The sequence below is a fragment of the Olea europaea genome, chromosome 11 (genome assembly GCF_002742605.1).
Source record: "Olea europaea var. sylvestris chromosome 11, O_europaea_v1, whole genome shotgun sequence".
NCBI lineage: Eukaryota > Viridiplantae > Streptophyta > Magnoliopsida > Lamiales > Oleaceae > Olea > Olea europaea.
The window spans coordinates 36659527-36684452 of record NC_036247.1 but is presented as its reverse complement, the minus strand read 5'-3'; the positions used below and the strand labels follow the sequence as shown (position 1 = coordinate 36684452).

At 33.2% G+C, this 24926-nt stretch overlaps 1 protein-coding gene across 3 annotated transcripts; it reads left to right on the top strand.

Moving 5' to 3' along the window:
• Positions 1 to 6834: 6834 nt before the first annotated feature.
• Positions 6835 to 22147, top strand: LOC111404263 (pre-rRNA-processing protein ESF2). 3 transcript variants are annotated; one of them, XM_023033074.1, is made up of 10 exons: positions 6835 to 7001; positions 8881 to 8933; positions 18522 to 18687; positions 19585 to 19853; positions 20058 to 20121; positions 20424 to 20491; positions 21065 to 21154; positions 21243 to 21373; positions 21611 to 21721; positions 21913 to 22147. In XM_023033074.1, exons 4-10 carry the CDS (start codon positions 19598 to 19600, stop codon positions 21931 to 21933), a joined length of 741 nt encoding a protein of 246 aa, XP_022888842.1. In that variant the 5' UTR covers positions 6835 to 7001; positions 8881 to 8933; positions 18522 to 18687; positions 19585 to 19597; the 3' UTR covers positions 21934 to 22147. The 3 variants fall into 3 exon arrangements, with proteins under 3 accessions (XP_022888842.1, XP_022888841.1, XP_022888843.1); XM_023033073.1 differs by lacking the exon at positions 18522 to 18687; XM_023033075.1 differs by lacking the exons at positions 8881 to 8933; positions 18522 to 18687.
• The last annotated feature ends 2779 nt before the right edge of the window (positions 22148 to 24926 follow it).

Genomic DNA, 24926 nt, shown 5'->3' with positions numbered 1-24926 from the left:
AGTGACTATATTATCATTGTTGTGAACACAAAGTGTCAATGCTGATATCTTGGATACTCCATGTATGAATTAAAATCCTGTCACTGTATTACTGGAAAAGAAAGACTACAATGCATCATAATGTTATAAAAAGAGAGAAAAAGAGAAGAGAATATAAGAGTTAAAACTCAATTGTATATTATTATAAATTAATGCCCTATATTTATAGGGTCCAAAATAAAAGTTACAATTGGAAAAAAATAGATCTTCTAAATTAGATAAGACTTATCCATGTATCATGATCATACTAAATAATCATCAATAATTATCTCATTATTTATAATACCCCATTTGATGATTATTTGTACAATAACTGCCTCGTTAAAAACATTGTTTGATAAAAATTCAGTGAGAAAAAATAAAAAAAAATAAAAAGAAAAAAGAGTACAATTAATGGTTAATATTTTGGAGTTTAAAGAAAATGTTGCTTCATTAAAATCTTGTTAAGAAAATCCAATGGGACAAAACCTAGACTAAGGAAAAAGAGTACAATTACTCCCCCTAATGAAAATTACTGAAGATCTTTGAATCGATGCATTCAAATCCTTTGAACCAATTTTTTGAATGTAGACGTTGACATTGTTTTTGTGAATAAATCAACCACATTATCACTTAAACGAATTTGTTGAGTATCGATGTCGTCATTCTTTTGAAACTCATGTGTATGAAAGAATTTTGAAGAAATATGCTTCATCATATCACCTTTGATATAGCCTCCCCTGAATTGTGCAATACATGCTACATTATCTTCATACAAAATTGTGGACCATCTTTTGTTAAAGTTAATCCGCTTGATGTTTGGATACGATGGGTTATATTCCTCAACTATATACATTCTTGGTATGCTTCATGCATTACAATAATTTCAAAATGATTTGAGAATGTTGCTGTCAATGATTGTTTCATAGATCTCAATGATATAGATGTTCCTCCACTTGAAAACATATATCCTGTTTATTTGTGTGTATCAGAGAGATAACATGCATTTGCATATCCAACCAAAGCAGATCCTAACATTTGAGAATAAAATAATCATAAATCAATAATACCTTTAAGGTAACGAAAAATATATTTAACATCATTCCAATGTTTTAGAGCTGGTGTAGAGCTATATCTTATAAGGAGATTTACATAAAAAAAAAAAAAACTATGTTGGGTCGAGTGCAATCTGCAAAATAAGTTAATGCTCAAATTGCACTAAGGTATTGCACTTCAGGACTAATAACCTTTTTATCTTTCTTCAGGTGGACGAAGTGAATCTTTTTTCACATCAAGTGATCGAATAACCATAGATGATGTCAATGAACGTGCATTATCCATATAAAAGCATTCTAAGACTTTTTCTGTATATGCAGATTGATGAACATATAATCCTTCTAAGAAATGCTCAATCTGCAATTCAAGACAAAATTTGATTTTTCCCATATCCTTCATCTCAAATTTATTTTTCAAATAATCTGTAATTTTGTTAAGCTCTTCAAGAGTTTCAATTAAATTTAAATCATTAACATCAACTATCACAGTTGCAAATCTAATATCTGTTTTCCTTATGAAAACACATGGACAGACATCATCATTTTTATAACCCTCATTCAACAATTATTTGTTAAGAGATTATACCTCATGCATCCAGATTGTTTCAATTCATATAACGATCTTTGCAATTTAATTGAGAACATGATTCTCGGACATGTATTATTTATTCATGACACTTTAAGTCCTTCGGATATATATGTATATATCACTATCAAGTAAACTATACAAATAGGCGATTACTACATTCATAAAGCACATATCAATTTTTTATGACACAATCAAACTAATTAAGAATCTAAAAGTGATGGTTTCCATTTACGAGAATATGTTTTCTCATAATCAATTTCAGAACTTTGTGAAAAACCTTGCGCTATTACTCGGGTTTCGTATCTTATAATTTCATTATATTTATTTATCTTTTTATACAAAAACTCATTTGTATCTAATAGAGATTACATTTTCAAGTGTTCAAACTACATATCCAAACGCTTTTAGTTTCTCTAAGGAATTCAACTCCGCTTATATAGTTTTTTTCCATTTTGCCCAATCATTTCTATTTTAATAGTCTTTAATTGACTATGGTTCAAGATCCTCATTTTGCATAATATCCAGAGCCACGCTAAAGGTGAAAATAATATCTATAACAACATTATTCCGTTCCTATAATTTATTGAAATCTCATTATTTTCAAAAACTTGTGGTTCTTTAGGAATCATATTTTCAATATTTAATTGATCAATCTTTTCTAATGTTACTTCTTCTAAAGTTTTTAATTGGTTTTCTCTTGTACCTTTATTTTTCGAGGTAGATAGTATTTTGAACCAACAGATCGACCACACTTTTGACGTATTTGAGATTTATTTGTTACAATAGATTGTCCTACAGGGACATAAATTATTGTTGGAATATTTTCTGCTATAATATATGACTTTATCACTTTTCTTGTGTCAACAACTACATCAGGTAATTGATTTGCAACTCTTTACAAATGAATGATTTTTTCAACTTCTTGCTCACATTGATTGTTATTGGAATTAAAATGTGATAGAGTTATTTCATTTCAAGAAATTTTATCTTGTTTTTCAGAATGTAGTTTTCCCTTTCCTAAAGTGAGGAAAGTCATTTCGACGCATTTATTTTGATTTCTCCATATGATACAATATATCATGTGTAAAATTATTGTCGACAATTTTTTCTTTTTGATTCTATATCTTTTCTCCCATAATGACATAAATTATTTAGATATTTCAAGATTTAACATATCAGGTACCTGAAATCTCATATGGAGTTTTATAATTTGTCATGTCTAAATACTTACCATATGCCTCCTTAATAAGACCATCTTTGTTAATTACTTTATTTTCGTTTGAAATTTTTTTATATTAGAATCGAACACTATCGTGCTGCAGGCGTGCTGTAGATATGTAAAATATAATGCTATCAAATTGCTCTCGTAGAACATCGATTCGTATTGGAATATTTAAAACTTGTGCGTGAGATATTGTTCATCTCTTTGCTCAATAAATGCATCTAAATAAATTATATTTTGAATTTCTGATTTAAGTGAGCTTTTGCTAAAATTTAAATGATTATGCATTTATACATTATTTTCAACTTTTTAATTTCTCCCCCTAATGCTGAGAGAATTATCAAATTAAATTGACAAATATTTTTACTGCGTCATAAAATATCACCCATTTGGGATAAGTGTTCATATTACGCATTTATTCTCAACATTCTTTACATTCCATCTTAATGTATGGTGGTGGTTCAATTTTTACATATACTGCAGTATCAAAATAATTAGATGAGAAAATTCGATTATGATCATAAGACAATCATAATAGGGAGAACTAGGATGTTGGCATGATGTGTAATAAAATTTCATAAATAAAAGTGGGAAGTACTTTGTTCTCAATTTATTAGAGGAGTTTAACAAATAATAGTGCTAAACAGTTTATCGATATCCCGACTGACACTTATTAAAATGTTGAGATTTAGAGTCAGTAGCATTAACAAGACGATGTATTGATTGTATACTTTGAAAATTATGCTCATAATTTTAAATTTGAGCAATAATTTCGTAAACTTCAGATTGCGAATACCATGCAATCATCTAATATATGTATCAATCTATTAGATACAAATAATATTTAAATGATCAACGTGGTATGTGATGGGGTCCCAATATCACCCTAATTAATTTTCAGAAATATAAAAAATTCAATTCCTTTTTAAGCCAGTGATATATAATGATTAATTATCGATAAATAAAACAAATGATCTATAGAAATTTATTGGATTGAAAAATCTTCTGATTCTCCATTGAATATCGATTTGGAATTTTTTAATTTCGCATCATTATTAATCTAGTGATGGTCCAACTGATCATGCCAATTACATTAAACTTCTGGTTCAATTAAGATATAATCAGATTATTTAATCTTGAAGAATATGATTAAATATTATATGATCATATAATGATCAATGTTAACATGACATATTCGTATGTTTTCCTTTAGGGATAACACACAAATTCATAAATTAAACATAATATATTCTTCAAAACATGTGTTATTTCAAGAACACGTCATATTTTATTATTGCTTATTTAAAAGTAATATCAATATTTTTCTAAAATATTAGAATCTTAGTATCACGCTTTTTATCAGCAATAACATATTATTATTGAAATAATAAATTGTATAAGAATTTATTCTTCAAAAGTAAAAACATAATTTAAATTAGATTGTATTTAATTATACTCTTCGGGAGCAAGTAAGATATAAGTAGAATATCTGTAAATAATAATTTGTTATTTTAGGAGTAACAATATTCATTTTAGAATATTAAAAATGTTGTGCTACTATAGGCGCACCAATAAATTATTTTTTTAAAAACATCAACTCTTCACAAGTACCTTTTTTTAGACAAATATTAATATTTATAAAGTTGTGTTTTTTTTTCTTTTAGTACTTTATATTTTACTATTGCTTCTTCAACAGCAACAACTCAATATCTTTATTCGAAATATTAAAAATTGTAATTCATGCTTTTCATGAACAATATGTCAATATTTTTCTGGAATATTGAAAATTATAATTCATACTCTTCAGGAGCAATTAATATTCTTCTGGAATATTGAAAAAAAAATATAGTTCATATTCTTTACGAGCAAGTAATATTTTTCATTAATATTAATTAAAATGTTGAGCTACTCCAGGAGTAACAACAAATTATTTATAATAGGCAGATCTATGATTAATGTTCTTTAGAAATATTATTACGATGTTGTGCTACTTCGAGAGCAACAACATTATATTTTATCAATTTAAAATTTATGAAAGAATATCAAAAGAAATATTTGATTAGGTTAAAGAAAAGGGAAATGGTACATATAACTTTGCCATGATTATGCGTATACATAAAAAAATAATAATTACCTTTCGTCGAATTCATGTGTGATACAAAAATGAATTGAAAATTGTAACCTCTTTTGGAGCGCAGATGAATTACTATCGATCTTTTCTTTTCTTCCAATAGAATACAAAACTTCGAGTTATTAAAAATCTAAGCTATCGTCCTGATAATAGTGACGTTAAATTTCTCGACCCTTTTGAATTAGGTTTAATCAATTCTATTTTTTGATAAGGGCGTATAATTTTAGATAATTATTTTATTATGATACTGTTCGTGTATGGTATTTGATAATTGTCCATTTTGAAATGATTACATATTTATTCGAAAAAAATTGATAACTACTAGAATTAAAATTTTCATTTTGAGATTAAGAAACATAAGGCTGGACAAAGCTCCTGAGACCCGAACTGAATTGAATCGAATGGTTCTTCTTAAGTTTAATACCCGAACGAGTATCTGAATTGAGAATAACAGATTCGGTTCGATTTTCGGTTCTAGATTAAGAATGAGATAAAAACTAAATCTCTCTAATTTTTTAATTTATTTATTTTAAATAAGTTAAATTATTTTATCTTTTTCTAATTAAATTTGCTAACTAAATAATTTAGCTCAAACCAAAAAATATTATTGTCCTATTTTTAGTTTTCAGTCTAAACCTATCTTAATCAAATTGATCTAAATTTTATTCAAATATGTTATTCTATCATAGTGTCATTTCTAACATTTTTGAAGAAATCTAATTGAAACTTGATAGCACCTCTTTTAATTATTGTGAGCTTATTATCTTCCTATTCTTGTGATTTTAACGATCAACTCTATGAATAACTTCGCAAAGAGAGATGCAAATAACATATAAGATTGGACTACGTTATTTTATAAGAAATAATATTGAACACATTATTAGTTGAATTAATTTAGATTTGATAATATTAAAACAATTAATTATAATACGGAACCTGAAAACTGAAAGGAACCAAACTTGAAAGGTTCCATAATTATATTTGGACCCGACGGCTCCACTTAATGAATACCCAAGAATTTCAAGTCCAGTTTGATTCTCATTGAAATTAAACTGAAGTAGACCATGCCCAACCCTAAAGAAACATTTCACAAAATTGCAAAATCAAGTCACTCCAAAGTTTTTTTTAAAGTATTTTTTTATATATTATGTATTGGAATTGATTTTGAGAACTAATAGGTGAATATATGAAAATAATTTATTTCTTTTAAATCTATACCTACAAAAAGCAAATAAGATATTTTCTCTTTTAAAAAAAAAGGGTTGACAACATCAGCGTATGAGATCTTCGCACATTATGGGTAGAAATTGCAGTAATTAGAAGAAAAATTGAAGGTATATTATGATTTCTGTGTGGACATGCGATTCCTTCTATCATCTGATTGAATTTCATAGTTGTGGTCTTGTATAAGTTGCTTAACAAAAGCAATAGTGACTTCAATTAATTATATATCATATAACTGTAACGACTTCATAGGTATGAATATGAGTTCATGTGAGATGTGAAAATGATTGTAACTCTGATTAATGTTATCTCATAAAATTGTGAAATTTTCATATGAAGATTGTTCATGTGGATAAAAATGGTTGTCAAATTAGACCATTTTGACATTAAACATGATTTCGTAACGTACAACTATGGCTTAAGGGTGTAGACTTTGGCCTAATCCAATTCCTTGTTATTATTATTATTATTATTTAGATTTAGGCTTTTCAATTGATTCAACCGCTATTTTTTATTTTATTTATTTTTTTAGGCTTTTGAAATGATTCAACCCGAAAAAACCCAAGCTATAACAACCCAGCCCAATTCCCTAAACTGAAAAACCTACCTTTTGTCTCGGAGTCTCTCTCGCTCAGACGCTTGCGCCTCACAGGAACGGACTCCAGCAAGAAGGCAAACGTCAAACTTACGCTGACTGTCGTCGTTTTCAGTGTCATCTATTCCCGTTACTCCAGCTTCTTCGCCATAGCCTACGGCAATTGGGTAACTAATTAACTTTTTTTGTCTTTTGTACATCAATCTTTTGGGCACTTATGAAATTTTGTTTCGTTTTTACTGATTTAACACGTATTGCTGATTTTCGTTACTAGTGATTTTTGTTTTCTGGACAAAACTTGTTTTTTGGACAAAACTGGGATAATTTTGGGCCACTTGGGAGCGATCTTGGGAAATTAGAGCTCAAAAACATGTTTTAGAGAATATGAATGTATTTTTAGTACTTCTACGTGACCAACTTGAATAGAAGGATCTAGAATACTTTGCTTCACTGACCATGAAAATGTCCAGAAATTTGAAGAATTCATTTCCACCGCCATTTCACGCAATTGGGAGAGCAGGAAGAAAAGTAAGAGAGAGAGAGAGAGAGAGAGAGAGAGAGAGAGAGTGGCATTGCATATATTGTTGGGGAATACACCGATTCAAATGTGCATATTATATTCATAAAACGTGACTTACATGTTCACGTAATCGAAACAAGATTTTGACTTACCGAAATGGAGTTTTATAAACTAACCAATGATTATCGAATCTGACAATTTTCACTCTTGAATTAATACATGTGATTCTTCATATTGAACCTTGCATAAACCATATAAAGAAAATTAATCATTTTCTGAAATCAAATATGAAAATCAGAAATAAGAAAAATTAGATGCAAGTGATGCTATTGGTCGAGGCGAGAATCCTTCCTTAAGATGAATTTGCTCCGCATCGATGCTAACGGTTTTTCGACAATCATATCCCAAGATACAAAGACCACACCAAGCCATAGGAGCACTCTAAATGACTTTGACCAGCGAACTCGAACGGAATTCCCTCTCTACTAAGGAAATGCATGAAAATGCTATGGAATTAGAAATGAGAGAATTACAAGAGGAGAATAAATGCTCAATGCAATTGGTGTACCCCAAAACCATGTCCATATGATTCTATTTATAGATAGAGAAATGGTGCAAATGAAGTAGTGTGGGCCAAAACATGCATCCTTTCAAAAAGTTGCAATACTTGGCAAAAACCTGCATCATTTCGAAAAGTTGTAACACTTCATTTCTTTCAACTTTGGACCGCAATTTTTCATTCATCCGAAATTGATTTCGAGATTCCAAATATACCACGACGATTTACTCGACGAGTAGAATAAATTGGTCTATTTACTTTTGTAATTTGACCATCGGATCAAGTTCAAATATTTGGTCGAAATTGACACGTAGTCACACATTTTCATTTTCCACTTTTACATACCTTTTCATTTTTCAATTTTTGGTTAATTATTTGAACCAATTCCTATATATATATTGGTGTGTAGATAGTGTGTCTGTGTGTGTAAGGTGAGAGAGAATTGAGAGAAAGTGAAAGACATAGATACAGTCGTGTATGTGTGTTTTTGGAGAAAGAAATTGTCATTTGAATGAATAAAATATTGGATAATGGTCCTTGTTGAGTGACCAAAATTGTAAAATTACATTTCATAAATAAACTTCTATTTTGGTGTTTAAATTCAATAGTGTAATTAGATATTAATATAATTTGCGTCGTAAAATCATGGGACAAGGTTTTAGTTTGTTGGGTTGATTGACTTTCTAATTTCTATACAGGCTATAGTTGTTTATGTTTTTTCACGGATATGGAGAAAAATTGGCTGAATTACACTCACTAAACACCATAGAAATTTCTTTTTTATAATTTTCTTCTAAAAATGTTCGTAGTTACTAATTTTCAGTATATCCACCATTTTCTATATGCATCTCAGTTTTTACTCTCCATTTTTTCGTCTACATTGTTTTCTTTTAATTGTAGCGTGATTTTGCGATAATAGTGTTTGTGCTACTTAGCTAAACCTTCGTTTCGAATTTCAAATTTGAAGGTGCAAACGTGAAGCGGTGCAGGAAAAGCTTGAAATTTGAGTATATTCTCCTAGTAAGTAAATGTTGTCATTCCTCATTTCATTGTTTTTGGCCTTGTTGGCAATATTGAAATTGAACAATGTTGTCTTGTTGGTTTTATGAGTTGTTTTTGTTGCTTGTTGGTTTAATGAATTGTTTTTGTTGCGATGTTACCTAATTGAATTATTTTTTCTCCCTTGTTATCTTAAATTTTAGCCCGTGCGTTTGAAATTCCTAGATCCGCCCTTGTCTACGACACGTGGATCCATAAGTTGCATAAGTATGAATATCAAAATGGGTGAAATAGTATTTTTTTTTTTTTTTTTTTTTTTGGGGAATGGGGAAAAAAAAAAAAAAAAAAAAAAAAAAAAAAAAAAAAAAAAAAAAGGGAAACTCAAATTGACCTCTACAAAAGACCTAAGCAATACACTGGATAAACACCATAAACAGCCATGATAAATCACAGTAAAGGTAGAAGTTCTAAATAAAAAAATAATATATTGAATGTTTTATGTTAAAATTAAAGTAAAAATGGAAAAGAATAGAGGAACCAAAGTTTTCACATGTTTGAAGTTTGGCGTGTATGTTGATTGTTCTGTTAAGACATAGTAATTGGAAATTTGGACCCAGTAGTGTTATTGGTGTTTTTTCTTGCATAATTTTTTAATCCTTCGGACTCTAATAGTCTAATAGTTTATTGAAACCATTCTAAGTACAATTAATTTTTTAATCCAAAATTTCAGATATCAAATGAAGAGGTTCTTTCAAAGAAAATCGATGGTAGAAAATGTTAAGAGTGTTGACTTTTGTGTGAATTTCAACTGTTGCTACTTTCGAAATATTTTGGAGTGGGCCTGCACAATAGAACTATCAATTTCCATGTGCCCGTATTGAATAATATTCCTGGCTCCGCCCCCACTATGGCTCATAGGAGTAGTATTCTTTCTATATTAAATGAAGATGTTCTTTCAAAGAAAATCGATGATAGAAAATGTTAAGAGTGTTGACTTTTGTGTGAATTTCAACGGTTGCTACTTTCGGAATATTTTGGAGTGGGCTTGCACAATAGAACTATCAATTTCCATGTGCCCGCATTGAATAATATTCCTGGCTTTGCCCCCGCCATGACTCATAGGAGTAGTATTCTTTCTATATTAAGAGTTGTGATCACAAATTTTGTGATATATATTCTTAGCATGTTAAGGAGAAAGATATTGATTATCTTTTTTTGGCACAAATCAAGCGAACGATTCAATCTCTCCATATCGACAAAAAAAAGAACATAATATTAAAATTTTTACAATTTTAGGAACAATTGATCTTAAAAAATATAACGAAATTATGAATTTTTCAATTAATTAAATTCTTAAACATTTGATTCTGAGAAATTTTAATATCAGTTAATTTTTTATAGCAATAAAAAATAAATTATCGTTCAAAATTACCATAATTTTGAGAAAATATCAGGAAAAAAAAAATCTATAAACATAACTTTGAAAATTTTGGATGATAAAATTCCTAATTATCTAGTTTAAGAAATTTTTATTAATTCCTTAATTTGTTAAAACCGTTTTATTTTTTTTATTTATTATTTATGATACGGACATCATCCTCATCAGACAATTTTATCTCTATTTATTTATTTTAGGTCTTATGTTTCATTGGGCTTGTATACGAGTTTGGCTCAAGCCCAAGTTTATTATTTTGTTATTTATGATTGTAATTTGGATGGAAAAGAGCAGTTTGATGAATGAAGATTATTTGTGTTGTTGCAGAATTCTCCTATCTTCCCTCGTTCTCTCCTTCTCCTCCCTCTTTCCCCTATGTGACACTTCTTCTCTTTCTTGCTGCTTCTCAATTCATTCTACATCAATTCTTGGTATCAAAGCCAAACCTGGTTCGACAAAGCCAACTGCAATCATGAGTTATGGAATTGCTGGTCAATAATACTAGTTAAACTCCCACTATTCTTGGCATTAGCATCTCTCCAAACCAACCAGTAGATTGCTGATTTCTTCTTCTACAAACTCTATAAAATTATTAAGATAAATTTGGGGTCATTTATAAAAAAGAGCGGCAATAGTAATTGTTTGTCCAATATATCTATAACTGCAAACGGCAACTCTCACCATTATCTTCAACACAACAAAAGCAGTGCGCTTCCAAAAGTCCAATAGTCCACTACATACACTCAACTTCCATTTCACACCAATAACCACACGAATGCCCACTACATATACACTTAACACCCAAATTGCAACCAACAACTTCTATACAAATATTTTGAGACCCATTACACCAAATCTGATTCCAAACTACCGCTATAGTAACCTTCACCCACTGTAACCGTCAACCTTCAACACCTAGGAACTTAAAAAACCCGTTGCACTTACCCCATATCTTCATCCATTTCTAAAACTACCCCAACTACACACAATCAAGACACACACCCCACCAATCTGCTAGTAGCCCACGACATATGACCAGCAATTGTATACTTCAACCACAGTCCAAGCTACAGAATTCAACAACCCACATACCTTAATCTACAGAAACCATAAAGTCATCCTTGTTTCTGACTAACCCCGGTCGACTTTCTTCCATCATTGACGAAAACCCACAAAAATTTCATTGACGGCATTTACAAGACCACAAAAAACCCACGTTGTAGCTGCACCATCGCCAGACGACACCCACACCGCCACCTTAAGTCCCGTCGCCTGCACATATATACACTATCACTGTCAAACCGCCACCTCACCGCGACCCATACCTAGTTGCTCAAACGACTTTCTCTTTCACAAACCGTTGCAAATCGCGACTTTAAACTCGCGAACTTCAACGATAATCTGAACTATTACTCAAAGTCCACCGTAGGAGCCGTCAATTGAGCGTTCCACCGATCGACGCTGATTGTCCCAGGAAATCGACAGTCCAGACGCTACAAACGTGATTTTTCTCATAGTGTTGGACCTCCATTATTATATACCCAGTTTGTGACTTGGGCTCGGTTATGCCTTGTTTGTTTGTACAGTGTCTAGTTAAATTTTGTTTGTTAAAAAAAAAAAAAGAAGAAAAAATAAAAGATTATTTTCTGAAATTATTTTCAGGTATCTCTTTGTCCCGTTGATTGGCTCAGTTATTCCAACGAACAAAGAGAAGTTACTGTTTTTATTTATCCTTAGTTATATTACCGTTCATCTTGAATTGCATCAGTTAACTTTTGTCCTGTAGTCTTTGCATAAAATTCACGTGATTAGACCCTATACCTGTTAATTCTCTTTACTTGTCATACTTCCACTTTTACCGCCATTTATTTTACATGATTATGTCGTTGACTAGTGTTTGACCCTTACTTTATTATTTTACATGGATCGGCAGTATCAGCTTGACACATTTGAATTTTCATAATTCCAAAAAAATAAAAATAAAACTTAAATGCTATAGTTGTTCTTTTCATTTCTTGAACTACTTGTTTATTGATCTCGTCATTCACTGCATTCAGTTAGTGTTACATTGCATGCATTTGCGTAGTGGTCGTTTTGTTATACCCAATTTCAATACTGTGATCATGGACCCTTTTCAATTTGATGCCTTTACTTGACAATTAGCTCAACTACAGGCTCAATTAGCAATCGTCCAAATCGAGATGACTACTACTCGTGAAGAGAGTAGAGAACTAGCTGCTAGGGTGAACAATTTAGAACAAACCTCTCCCTCAACGCTGATAACTCTGAAGCGTCTCATAACATACCCTATTGTCATCGACATGGTGGTCGACAGTGTGTTCGTCATGGACGAAGGAATGGGGAACAAGAGCGTAATCATGAACGAGACCATGACCATTATGGTACTCATTCGCCTCCTTGCTATGAGGAACTTTACTTTCGAAACATCAAATTAGATGCTTCTACTTTCGATGGCTGTTTAGATCCTAGAGTTTTTACACAATGGATTAGAGACATGGATAGTTTCTTTTCATGGTATGGAGTCCAAGAGGATCGAAGAGTTCAATTTGCCAGTTTGAAATTAACTGGTACTACCCAACTCTTTGGGGAAATCGTTGAGGACTTTCTTGAGAGGCGTCATGCACCTCCCGTTGGTAGTTGGGAGGAAATGAAGTGTCATTTTCAAGAGAAGTATTTACCCCACTCTTATTGGAGCAACTTGTTGGACCAGTGGAATGCCCTCACATAAGGAAACCGTCCAGTGACTATGTTACTCAATTTGATGAGTTCCGAATGCGATCCCACATCGTCGTGGATGAAGCTATGACTTTAAGTAGGTTTAGACAGGGCCTAAGAGATGATCTTCGGCCTGAGCTTGTCCTTCAAGGTGTCACCACTCTTGATCACGCTTATTCCTTAGTTCAGGATTACAAGTCGATTACTAAGACTCCGTATGGAAGGCGTAGTGATAACCGTCCATCCATCTCATCGGCACCACCTCCTCCCTCCAAATCTCTTCTAGGACCTCCACCGTTTAACGCACTCCTTGCTTTAGATAATAAAGGTAAAGCTCCTAAAACTTCAAGAACTTCTTCTCGTTTGCAATGCTTAAATTGTAAGGGCTTCGGTCATATCTCTTCTAGATGTCTGAGTCAAGCCTTAGTTATTGACGAGCGGAACGATGTCGTTGATGAGCTTTTAGAAGACCAAGTCTATGAGCCTAACTTTGAAGAGTTTGACGATTTTGATGATAATGAGAATACCTTATTAGGTTGCCTTCGTGCCCTTCCAGTAGGTCTAGGTCCTACTTCTTTGGCCCTTGACACCTCTCGGTTGAGTGTTGTACCCTTACCCAACCTAAGGATGTTGATGATTGGCACCGTCATCTCATTTTTCATACTTACATCAAGATCAACAATAAGGGTTGTAAGATTATTGTTGACAGTGGAAGTTGTATTAATGCGGTCTCTTTGACCACAATGTCCCTTCTTGGGTTGAAGTCAGTCCCGCACCCCCAACCGTATAGTGTCTCTTGGGTTGACACTTCTTCTATAGCTGTGAGAGCGTTGTCTTGTGCCTATTCAGTTCCTTGAGTATAAGGATCATATATGGTGTGACGTCATCCCTATGGACGTTGGACATGTCATTCTTGGTCGGCTTTGATTGTTCGATCTGGATGTAACTATTCATGGGCGATTAAATTCATGTTCATTTGTATTTAATGGAAAGAAGATTCACCTTAATTCTTTACCACCAAAATCTGTTAAGTCACACCAAGCCAAAAAAATTGTCGAGAGGAAAGGATTACATGTGATTAGCCCCACAAAATTTGAGCAGACAATCGTAAATGACTCAGTTGTATTTGCTGTGATTATTATAAAAGCCTCGTGCGATTCTCCATTAGCGGACCCTACTGAAGTCCAGTCACTCCTTCAAGAATTTAAGGATGTATTTCCTGACGACCTCCCTGATCTATTACCTCATTTACGGGATATTCAACATGCTATAGATCTGGTTCCTAGGATGAATCCCGCTGAACATGCCGAGCTCCAGAGACAAGTGGGTGAACTCCTCCACAAAGGCTTCATCCGTGAAAGTTTAAGCCATGTGCAGTTCCCGTCCTTCTGACGCCTAACAAAGATGGTTCTTGGAGGATGTGCGTCGATAGTCACGCTGTCAATAAGATCACTGTCATGTATCGTTTTCCCATCCCTCGACTTGATGATATGCTAGATATGATGGTCGGTGCCACAATCTTTTCCAAAATCGATTTGAAGAGTGGGTATCATTAGATTTAGATCCGCCCAAGAGACGAGTGGAAAATTGCATTTAAAACGAAAGATGGTCTATACGAGTGGTTGGTCATGCCTTTTGGACTAACCAATGCTCTAAGCAATTTTATGAGGGTGATGACACAGGCCCTTCGGCCTTTCATGGGCAAATTTATTGTCGTATACTTTGATGACATTCTCGTATACAACAAAAATAGGGAGCAACATCGAGATCATCTCATGCAAGTTTGCTCTACATTGCATGCAACAAGCTTGTATGCCAATGTGAAGAAATGTTCTTTCTTCACTGATAGAGTTGTGTTCCTCGGATTCATTGTTTCTGCTACGAGAGTATCTGCTGATTCTGCTAAAATTCGGGCAATCGTTGATTGGCCTGACCCCAAGAATATACATGATGTTACGAGTTTTCATGGTCTAGCTACCTTTTATTTTCGTTTCATCAAGGGGTTTAGTACGATCATGACTCCTATCACAGAGTGTATGAAAGAGGAGAATTTCATTGGCAAAGGCCTTTAAGTTAATCAAAAGGCGAATGACAGATGCTCTTGTCATGCGACTCCCAGATTTCTCCAAAGTTCTTGAGGTCGAGTGTGATGCGTGAGGGTTAGGAATAGGTGGAGTCTTGAGTCAAGAATGTCATCCTATTGCTTATTTTAGTGAGAAATTAAATGATGCCAAGCAACGGTACTCGACTTATGATAAGGAGTTGTACGCAGTTGTACAAGCCTTGCGCTATTGACGTCATTATTTATTACCCCAAGAATTTGTCATTTTCTCTGACCATGAGGCCCTTCATTTCATTAATTCCCAAAGACGATTGAATTCTAGTCATGGCCGCTAGATTGAGTACTTGCAGGCCTATTCTTTTGTCTTAAAGCATAAAAAAGGTGTTGAAAATCGAGCTATTGACGCTTTAAGTCGTCGCATCTCCTTGCTGTCCATCATGAGTGTTAAGGTCATAGGGTTTGAAAGACTTAAGGAAGAGTACGAGTCATGTCCCGATTTTAGAGACATTTTTCTTGCTTTGCAAAATGGGAAGTTGGACACTACTGATGGTTTCCATTTGGAGGAGGGCTATTTTTTTAGATCCAATAAGTTGTGCAACCCAAGGACTTCAGTGTGAGACTTTATAGTTTGGGAAAGTCATGCCGGCTGGTTGGCTGGACATTTTGGGCGTGATAAGACCATAGAGGAGATTGAATGTGAATTCTATTGGCTCATCTTAAAGATAGACGTGGCCAAGATTATTGGCACTTGTAACACCTGTCAGCGTTCTAAGCAAAAGAGGCAGAACAAAGGCCTCTACACGCCTCTTCCTGTCCCTACTTGTCCTTGGCAAGACGTTAGTACGGATTTCGTGTTAGGGTTGCCACGTACTCCAAAGAAACACGACTCCATTTTCGTTGTCGTAGATCGCTTCTCGAAAATGGCACACTTTATTCCCTGTAACAAAACTTCTGATGCATCTAAGGTTGCTAAGTTATACTTTCATGAGATTGTCAAGCTGTATGGCCTCCCTAAGACCATTGTCTCGGATAGGGATGTTCGGTTCACAAGCCATTTTTGGCGAACCTTATGGAGTATGGTTGGCACTAAACTGAAATTCTCTACTGCATACCACCCACAAACGGACAATCAAATTGAAGTTGTTAGTCGCAGTCTTGATAATCTATTAAGGTGTCTAGTCCAGGAAAGTCTTAGGAATTGGGACTTAATTCTTCCTACTGCCCAACTTACATATAACAGTTCAGTGAATCGGCCTATAGGTATGAGTTCTTTTGAGGTTGTTCATGGTTTTAAGCCCAGAAGTTGTTGGACCTTATTCCCATGTCTCCACATGTTAGTGTATCTATGTGTGTGAGTTGCATATTGAGATTGAGATCAATAAACAGCTAGAAGCGAGTAATGCATTATATAAACTTCGAGTTGATTCGCACAAACGCCACGTTGAATTTAATGTTGGGGATTATGTTATGATTTGAATTAGACCAGAGCGACGTCCATTTGGGCCTGCTTCCAAATTACAAGCTCGTAGTGCTGGTCCTTTTAAAATTTTAAAGCGTGTTGGTCCAAATGCATATGTCATTGACTTACCATCACATTTTGGCTACCATCCTACCTTTAATGTTGCGGACTTAGTTGCTTACAAAGGCCAATTTCACCCCGCCGATGATTCTTTCACCCCTCCATCTGTGGACTCTCATCCTGAAATGTTATCCCTATCCCAATTCCACCTGTTGCAGTATATAAAGATAAAATTGATGCTATTTTAGATGTACAGACCATATTAACCAAGGATGGAGACATTCAGCGCTTCCTTGTTCATTGGGAGGGTCGTCTTGATTCTGATTGTACTTGGATCTCCAAGAAGTCACTTTTGCAGCTTGATCCTGATTTGTTGGAGTATTATAGGAGTCAACAAGATCTTTCCCTACTCGGACCACAACCCTTACTTGTCTACGGACTTCGAAAGAAGTTTGCTCAACCGCTCAGTTTGTGGTTGGGATATTGATAGCATCCTTTTGTGATTTCCCTACTCGACTGGGTCGAGTTTTTTCTCCCACCCTGGGAGAGTTAATGCGAACATCATCCTCATCAGGCCATTTATTGGGCCATTTTATTTAATATTTATTTATTTTAGGCCTTATATTTTATTGGGCTTGTACATGGGTTTGGTCCAAGCCCAAATTTATTATTTTGTTATTCATGATTGTAATTTGGATGGAAAAGAGCAGTTTGATGAATGAAGATTATTTGTGTTGTTGCAGAATTCTCCTGTCTTCCCTCGTTCTCTCCTTCTCCTCCCTCTTTCCCCTATGTAACTCCTCTTCTTCTCTTTGTTGTTGCTTCTCAATTCATTCTACATCAATTTAGCCCCTATTTGATGACCATCATTTCATCAAACGAGTTTTGTAATAATGAATTATTCAAGAATGTGTGATTAAAGTTTAGGAAGAAAATTTGAATTTACGTGCAAAATATTTTTATTGAAAAATATATGCTTGAAAATGAGTTTAAGAATCATAGTTATTAAAACTGGACCGGACCAGTCTGTCTAGCCCAAAAATCAGTCTCTAGTTCAATTAGCATTAAGCGGTTCATTTTCGAACCGGACCGATTTATCTTGATCTAGATTCGGTTTGGATTAAACCAATTAGTTACTAAATAGGTTGAATGCAACCCTAAGGGGTACCTCAGTGGTTAGGCCTTGAATTTGCTCTCCAATGGTCAACAGTTTGAGTTCCCTCAAGGCCACTGAGATAAGTACTCGCCTATAAACTTTAGGGTCCCGTGGAATTAGTCGAAGTGTGCGTAAGTTGGCCCGAACATCCCCAATTATAAAAAAAAAGGTTTACTGCAAAATTTTATATCAAATTTGTAGTTGGGAGGATTCGAACCTTTGCTCTTGAGAATTATATATGTTCCATTTTAATCTTTGTTTTAAAAAAGAAATTTAACTAAAATTTGACCTTGCAAGTTGCAATGACCCACCGGTTAAAACACTGACCCATTGATTAAACCACAACTCGATGAACTAATGATTTGTCTAGATCAATGATCAGATCGAGTATAATAACTATGTTGAGAATAGATAAATTTTGAATTAATAGGAATCAAAGAGAAACACAAGTGATTGAAATCCTCTGAAAAATAAATTAGAATGGAAAAAAAAAAATCCTAAAACCCTATTAAGCTCCTGTTTGGTGGGAATTAGATTTTTAATAGGTTTTGATAAAAGTTGATAAAATGTGTAGTTGAATAGTTGTGAAATATATAAAATACGTAGTTAAAATTAATCGTTGATTTTGACTTAAATTGAAATTTGAAAATTAATCAAAAACCAAACGGGCTAAAAGTGATGCATATCCATCTATGACCTAGGCCTCATATTCATAGAGTGAAGGAGAACAAGCGGCTAAGGTTTTCTTCCTCGAAATTCGCTAAAAACCTGAGGCAGAGGCAAAAAGGGTACATATTAACACTCCTTGGTGCCAATTCATCATGTGTAGCAGTGATTTCTACTCAACTTCTTCAACAAAGGTGGAAGGTAGTATCGGATTTTTGTTGGTGTAAAACGGGCTTTCTGTTCAAATCGCACTCAATCTGATTGCAAGAATGATTTCATTTCAACTCAACTTCTTATAATTTGTTTATTTTTTCTAAATTGTTTGTTTCTTGATGATAATCTTCCTTTAGCAACAGTGATTTTTTTGACTTTCGTGTCAAATTTTTGATGCGATTGTTCATGTGTTCTCCTTGCCTTAGATAACTGGCCGCCCCTCAAGCGTAATAGATGAAATTGCCCTCACTAGACCCCAGGTTGCTCTGCCCCTGCTGCCTCTATGAACCACCAAATTTAGTTGTGCAAATCCAATCCCTGGGCAGCGGTAACAATGTCTGTCGACAAACTGCAGAGACTAACCTCGCAAATTTTTTGTTTGTCTATATATATATATATATATATATATATATATATATATATATATATATATATATATGTATGTATGTATGTATGTATAATGTATGTGTATATTACTTTAAAAGGGTAATGTAATAATGTTAATAAAGGTCCTTTTTTTTATTTTTTTTTATTTTCCTCCAATGAGAAAGAAAATGGATAAAAGCGTTTTTTTCACCGTCTGAAGCAAAGTCTGTTTCAGTTGTATATTTTCCTATAAAGTTATTAGGGCTTTGTTGGACTGGAATTTCGTAGAATGTCAAAATAGGAAGAATTTGATATTTGAAACCTGTAACATATATAGCAATTTTATGTCGGAAAAAATGATTTCAGTTCAACTTGAGTAAAGAAGCAAACTTCACTCATTACACTGAAATTATTTAGCAAGTTTATTCCTTCTGTTTCTTTGATTTCTCTATTTTACATTTCTTATAGTTTGAAATTTTTGAATATATTGGTATACTAAAAATAAAGTTGATGTATCAGGTTATCAGTTGAAATGACTGAGGAAGAAGTGTTTGATAGAACAAGTTCTGGAGGTGAAGATGGTCCAAGCGATCCAAGCTCTAATGAAGTAATAAAGAAGGAAGAGCGGAAGAATAAAAAGAAGAAGCGGTTACTAATGGAAACTGAAAAGGCGAACAAGCGTGGTGTTTGCTACTTAAGTCGGGTACCTCCTCACATGGATCCTTTGAAGCTACGTCAGATTCTCTCCCAGTATGGTGAAATTCAAAGAATTTATCTCACCCCTGAAGGTCAATTACCATTACATTGTCAGTGATATTCGTTGATGTTGCTTAGCATAGAAGAGATTTTTTGGGCTCGACTGTTTAGTTGACTTGTATTGATTATACCATTAGATGGAATACTTTCAAGCTTGGTAATCTTTTACCAATTGGAATTTTCTAATGTTCTAATTTTACATTATCCTGCTGCCTACTTGAAACTTTTTAATGCAGATCCTGCTGCACGAGTACATCGTAAAAAGGCTGGTGGATTTCGTGGCCAAGAATTCTCAGAAGGGTATGTTTGTATGCCCCAAATTATTTTTATTTTTTTCTATAAATCAAATGGATTTACGCGGATTAATGCATGACTTTCTTTTGGTCGGGTCATGTTTATACTTAGAAGAATTTCAAATTCTTTAATGTGGGACATTTTGTTATAGGTAACCCATGTCTCATACTACTGACATGCTTTTGATGACTTTTTTTATCACTTCCTTCTAGAAATTGACACTCCATTAATTTGTGGTTTGCTTTCAAATTTATTTTTACGTGTTTTGCATTTATGATCGATGATTAACTATGATTGTCTCCATGCAGGTGGGTTGAGTTCACCAAGAAGAGTGTTGCCAAGAGGGTTGCTGAGATGTTAAATGGGGAACAGATAGGTATGTTAAATGGAGTTTTTTTCCCTAACAGTTTTCATCTGCTTACTGATTATGTTTTATAATCTGTACTTGTTTTGTGATGTCTTTTTGGAATGTATTATTCATTCACACATGAATGCACACCAATCGAAATCAGCATTGAGGTAATCTATGACACATTATACATGTACAAATAGAGTTGGGGATGTGAAGCATAAGGATATTTCACATGGAAAAAGCACAAGTCATATTTTGCTAATTGGAACATTACTTTGAGGCTCCTTAAGCATTGTGATTTCATTTAGGAGACTAATTTAGTAATATCATTTGTCTTGAACACTATTCCCTTGTTTGCTTTAGCTAAAAATTAAGTCTAGTAGATTTTGATAGAAGTTGATGAAAAGTGTGGTTGAAAAGTTGGTAAAGGCAGTGATTCTCATGAAATATGTGTTTGAAAATGAGTTTGAGGAGAAATGAGTTCAAGAAAATGGAGGCCAGACAGGGGCTATATGGTCCTGATTGATTTTAGAAAATTAAGTCCAAGTGTATCAAGAATATTACATAATGTAGTTTCACTTTCATATTTGGTATCAGGTGGCAGGAAACGGTCAAGATTTCATTATGATATTTGGAATATCAAGTACTTGAGTAAATTCAAGTGGGATGATCTTACCGAAGAAATAGGTACATAACTCTTTTAAGTGTTTGATTGTTGTATTTTACAGTAAACATTCACGATATGAATTGGGCTGTGACATTCAAATGTTTGCAGCATACAAAAGTGCCATTCGGGAGCAGAAACTAGCTTTGGAAATTTCTGCTGCCAAGAGAGAGCGAGATTTTTACCTCTCAAAAGTTGATCAGTCAGTAGCCTTAAGTAATATAGAAGAACGACTAAAGAAGGTGAATTCACTGACTTGCATAAAATGATTTCCGTCATTATAACCATACTTTTATAGTTCTTTTGATGAATTGATTATTCTCTTTCTGTCATCTATATACGTAGTTGAAAGAAGACAACTTCTGATTTTCATTATGTCCACTGAACAGAATCTTTCTTCTTGGTTATTTGGCATCGGATTCCGAATGTTAAGCTAATTGATCCATATTACTGACCTATTATGTTTATTTGCACTGCAGAGGCAAAAGGGCGAACAAGTAAAGAAGGTCATGCGCCAATTTCATCAGAAAAAGCCAGTTGTAGAGGAAACTGAAAAGAAGTCCCAACTATCCAGGGATATCCTGGCTGGAGTAAGTATCGTTCCGTCTGGCCTGCTTGTGATCATGATGTTAATCCCATGTTTATCGAAAATTATAATTACTTATAATTTGGACAAACTAAATTATCAGTATATTTTATAAGACTCACAACTTTTATCTACTGTTCGACCATGCATTCCTTGCGACCCACTAATGCAATCTCTGCTATATTTTAATCTCAGGTTTTTGGCAGTTCTTCATGATCAAGTTTGCATTTGCAGTGCGGTTTCTTGAGGTTCTGGTATTTTTTGGTTTATACGTGTAACTGTTTACAACTCGCAGAGATATTAATGCAATTTTCGATTCATAAAATTTGCTAATTTGCTCTTGTACAAGAAGTGAAGTGTATAATTTTTACCCTGCTCGACCTTAAGGCTGCCGTGGCGAACCTTTGAATATCAGGTATATAAGAAGACAGTCTCCTAACAAAATAAATGACTAGAGAAGAAATATGTTAATTTTATAAATCAGACTTCTGTAACAGTTGATACTATCGAAGAAAAAAAGTTATAATTTTTTTATTATTATTTTATATAATTTTTGTACCAAAGAAGATGAAAATGAGAATAGCAATACTTTATTCTTAATAATTCATATTACCACTTTTGTTAGCTACTTGAAGTAGAAAGGTAAAGATTGATATACTGGACAATCAGTGTTTCTGATTAAAAATTTAAAATCAAATGAAAATGTGCAAATTTCCAATCAGATTTGCTAAGGGATTAAGATTGTTTCTCTCTAATTTTTTTGATTAAGTCCTGATCTCGATGTACACATTTTACTAGCAGTTAAGATTACTTGCTTTAGAGAAATAATAAGAAAAATAAAAATAAAAATATCCACTAGTTACTTTGCCTGTGTTGGTATGAAATTATAATTTAGATTTTTTTAATCAAAATCAATATTTAATTTTAATAACATATTTAATGGGGCAAACAATTTTTTAAACATACATTTTATAATTTTTATTAAAATTATTTAAAAATTTGATTTTAATCTCCACCAAAATAGGGGTTTAATCTCAATCGAGAGTTGTTGGTCTCTATGGTTGAGTAAAAATAAATTGGCACTTGTGAGCAAATAGAGAGGTAACTATTCAAGTTTCTCTTCCGACGTTGAAAAAAGATTGTTACATGTAAATCATTAATGTGAATATCTTTGTTTCTCATTAAGGAAAAGTCAAAAATAAAAAATAAAAAATAAAAAAGAACAATGCTACATATAGTACCCGGTTTACAAGAATTATAGATGATAAGATTTCACATTATCTTTGACGAAAAACAGAGTTAATCCACCCGTTAAAACGCTGTCATCAGTTATTCAGTGTCAAGTCATCATTCGTAAAGCTGTCTGTATAATTCATCTGTACAAGCAGCTTTGTTGAAAAGAATATAGGGACACCCAACAAAACTTTGCAAGAAAAGGAGAAAAAATAAAAATAAAAACGAGAAATAGCATGAAAATTGATGATCTTTGTTTCCAAAGTTTATTCACAATATCTGATTCCATGCTTGGGATCGCATGCCAAACAAAATGCATATCTCATGGGACTCGAGAAACTACCCATCTTGTGTATTTGTATTTTTTTTTATTTTTTTACCACCACAATGTTTGGAGTGGTAAAATGACACACTTTTTCACAAACTGGTGGGGGAAATTGTAAAACTTTCAAGTGCACGTTAGGTTCGGAAAGTTCTAAAACTTTGAATTGCACATTCGATATATGGCGATTTTTTGAAGAATGTGTTATTGAAAAAAATGATTTTTTTTGAATTTATGTGTAATATTATTTTATTGAAAGATATGTGGTTAAAAAGATAAAAGAGAATGTATTTTGGATAAATAGAGCCCAGATAGGAGCATAATAACAAACATGACTCAATGTTATCACTTTTTCATCTTTAATTATATGTAGTGTTATTTAATTTTTCTTACATAATTGCGACTAAATATTCTTGTGCGGAATCGAATTAAATACACACGGTGAATTTAGCACGTTTCAATGTGACAATTAACAAGCGCATTCTATATTTTATATTTATATCACACTCTCTAGTACCAGTAGTGTCAGAATACTAGTTTTTGTGGCAATATGTAATAATTTAATTAAAAGTAAAATTATATGATTAATTTAATTGTCCATTTTATTTAATGATACTTAATACCATCTAAACTGGTATTGTGGTGTTAAATAACATTATTCATTTATGTTTCCTGTGATCAGATTTTGCAATGCTTAACATACCAAGAGATGCCATTTAGTATTGAAAACTGGGTAAATTATACGATGTCATCAAACTCATTGAACTTCATTTAACAGCAACCAGGTCACATAACTTCTATTTAACTAATGAGCCACTTCCTCCGTGCGGCATCAGATAGCATAACAGAACTTGTTGAGCTTGCTATTAAAACAAAACCAAGAAAAAGGCCTCAGATGCAGAAGTGATGAAACCTAATTCGCATTTTTTTTCCCATCTTCTAATGATTTCAAGCCACGTGTTGTCTGCCAAAATTTTCTATTAAAATTTTCTGTACATGGATGCCTATACTGATCATGGCATAAACCATGCCTAAATACCCGAAAACCGGTTTTCCTCTTCCAATAGGGGTAAAGGTAGCGGGCTATTCCACCAATCATAAGTCAGGGCTTTAAGACCTGTAGGCTCGAGAAGAGGAAACCTTTGGCTTGATTGATAGTAGAAAACTCTTTTTACACCTCAAACCAACCACAAGACTTGCCCCATGTATGTGGCACACAACTAGTTTTATCGATATGAATCAACAAATCACAAGAAAATTGGGTCACGTAGATCTTCTATTCTTCACTCGTCAACCTAAAAGCAGGAAGAAACTTGTCTTGAAGATGAAGACGAAGGGAGGATGGGTTGATGTTTCACCCATAAAGTATGGAAAGTGCCAAACATTAAGGATAGATGGAGTCTCTTGGATTTCACGTCATATCATCTCATATAGCATGATTTCACTCACAACAATCAATGTGGACTTAGTTAATTATATTCGTAGTCACCTAACTTTCACCCCAATTGTAAATCTCATGAGAATTGTGAAAGTATCTATCGTGTGCTTAATTCTATATTTCTTTACACCAAGCATGCACAAATCCAAAATTTTTTTATGACACCTTCATTAAAGTATATTGAATAGCATGAACAAAGTTAAAAAGATTTATTTT

Bases quoted from the DNA above. Each gene is read 5' to 3' on its own strand.
- LOC111404263 (XM_023033075.1), top strand. From the start codon at position 19,598: ATGACTGAGGAAGAAGTGTTTGATAGAACAAGTTCTGGAGGTGAAGAT. The intron at 20,492-21,064 runs GTATGTTAAATG...ATTTGGTATCAG, and splicing joins GTTAAATGGGGAACAGATAG to GTGGCAGGAAACGGTCAAGA. The intron at 21,374-21,610 runs GTGAATTCACTG...TTTGCACTGCAG, and splicing joins TAGAAGAACGACTAAAGAAG to AGGCAAAAGGGCGAACAAGT.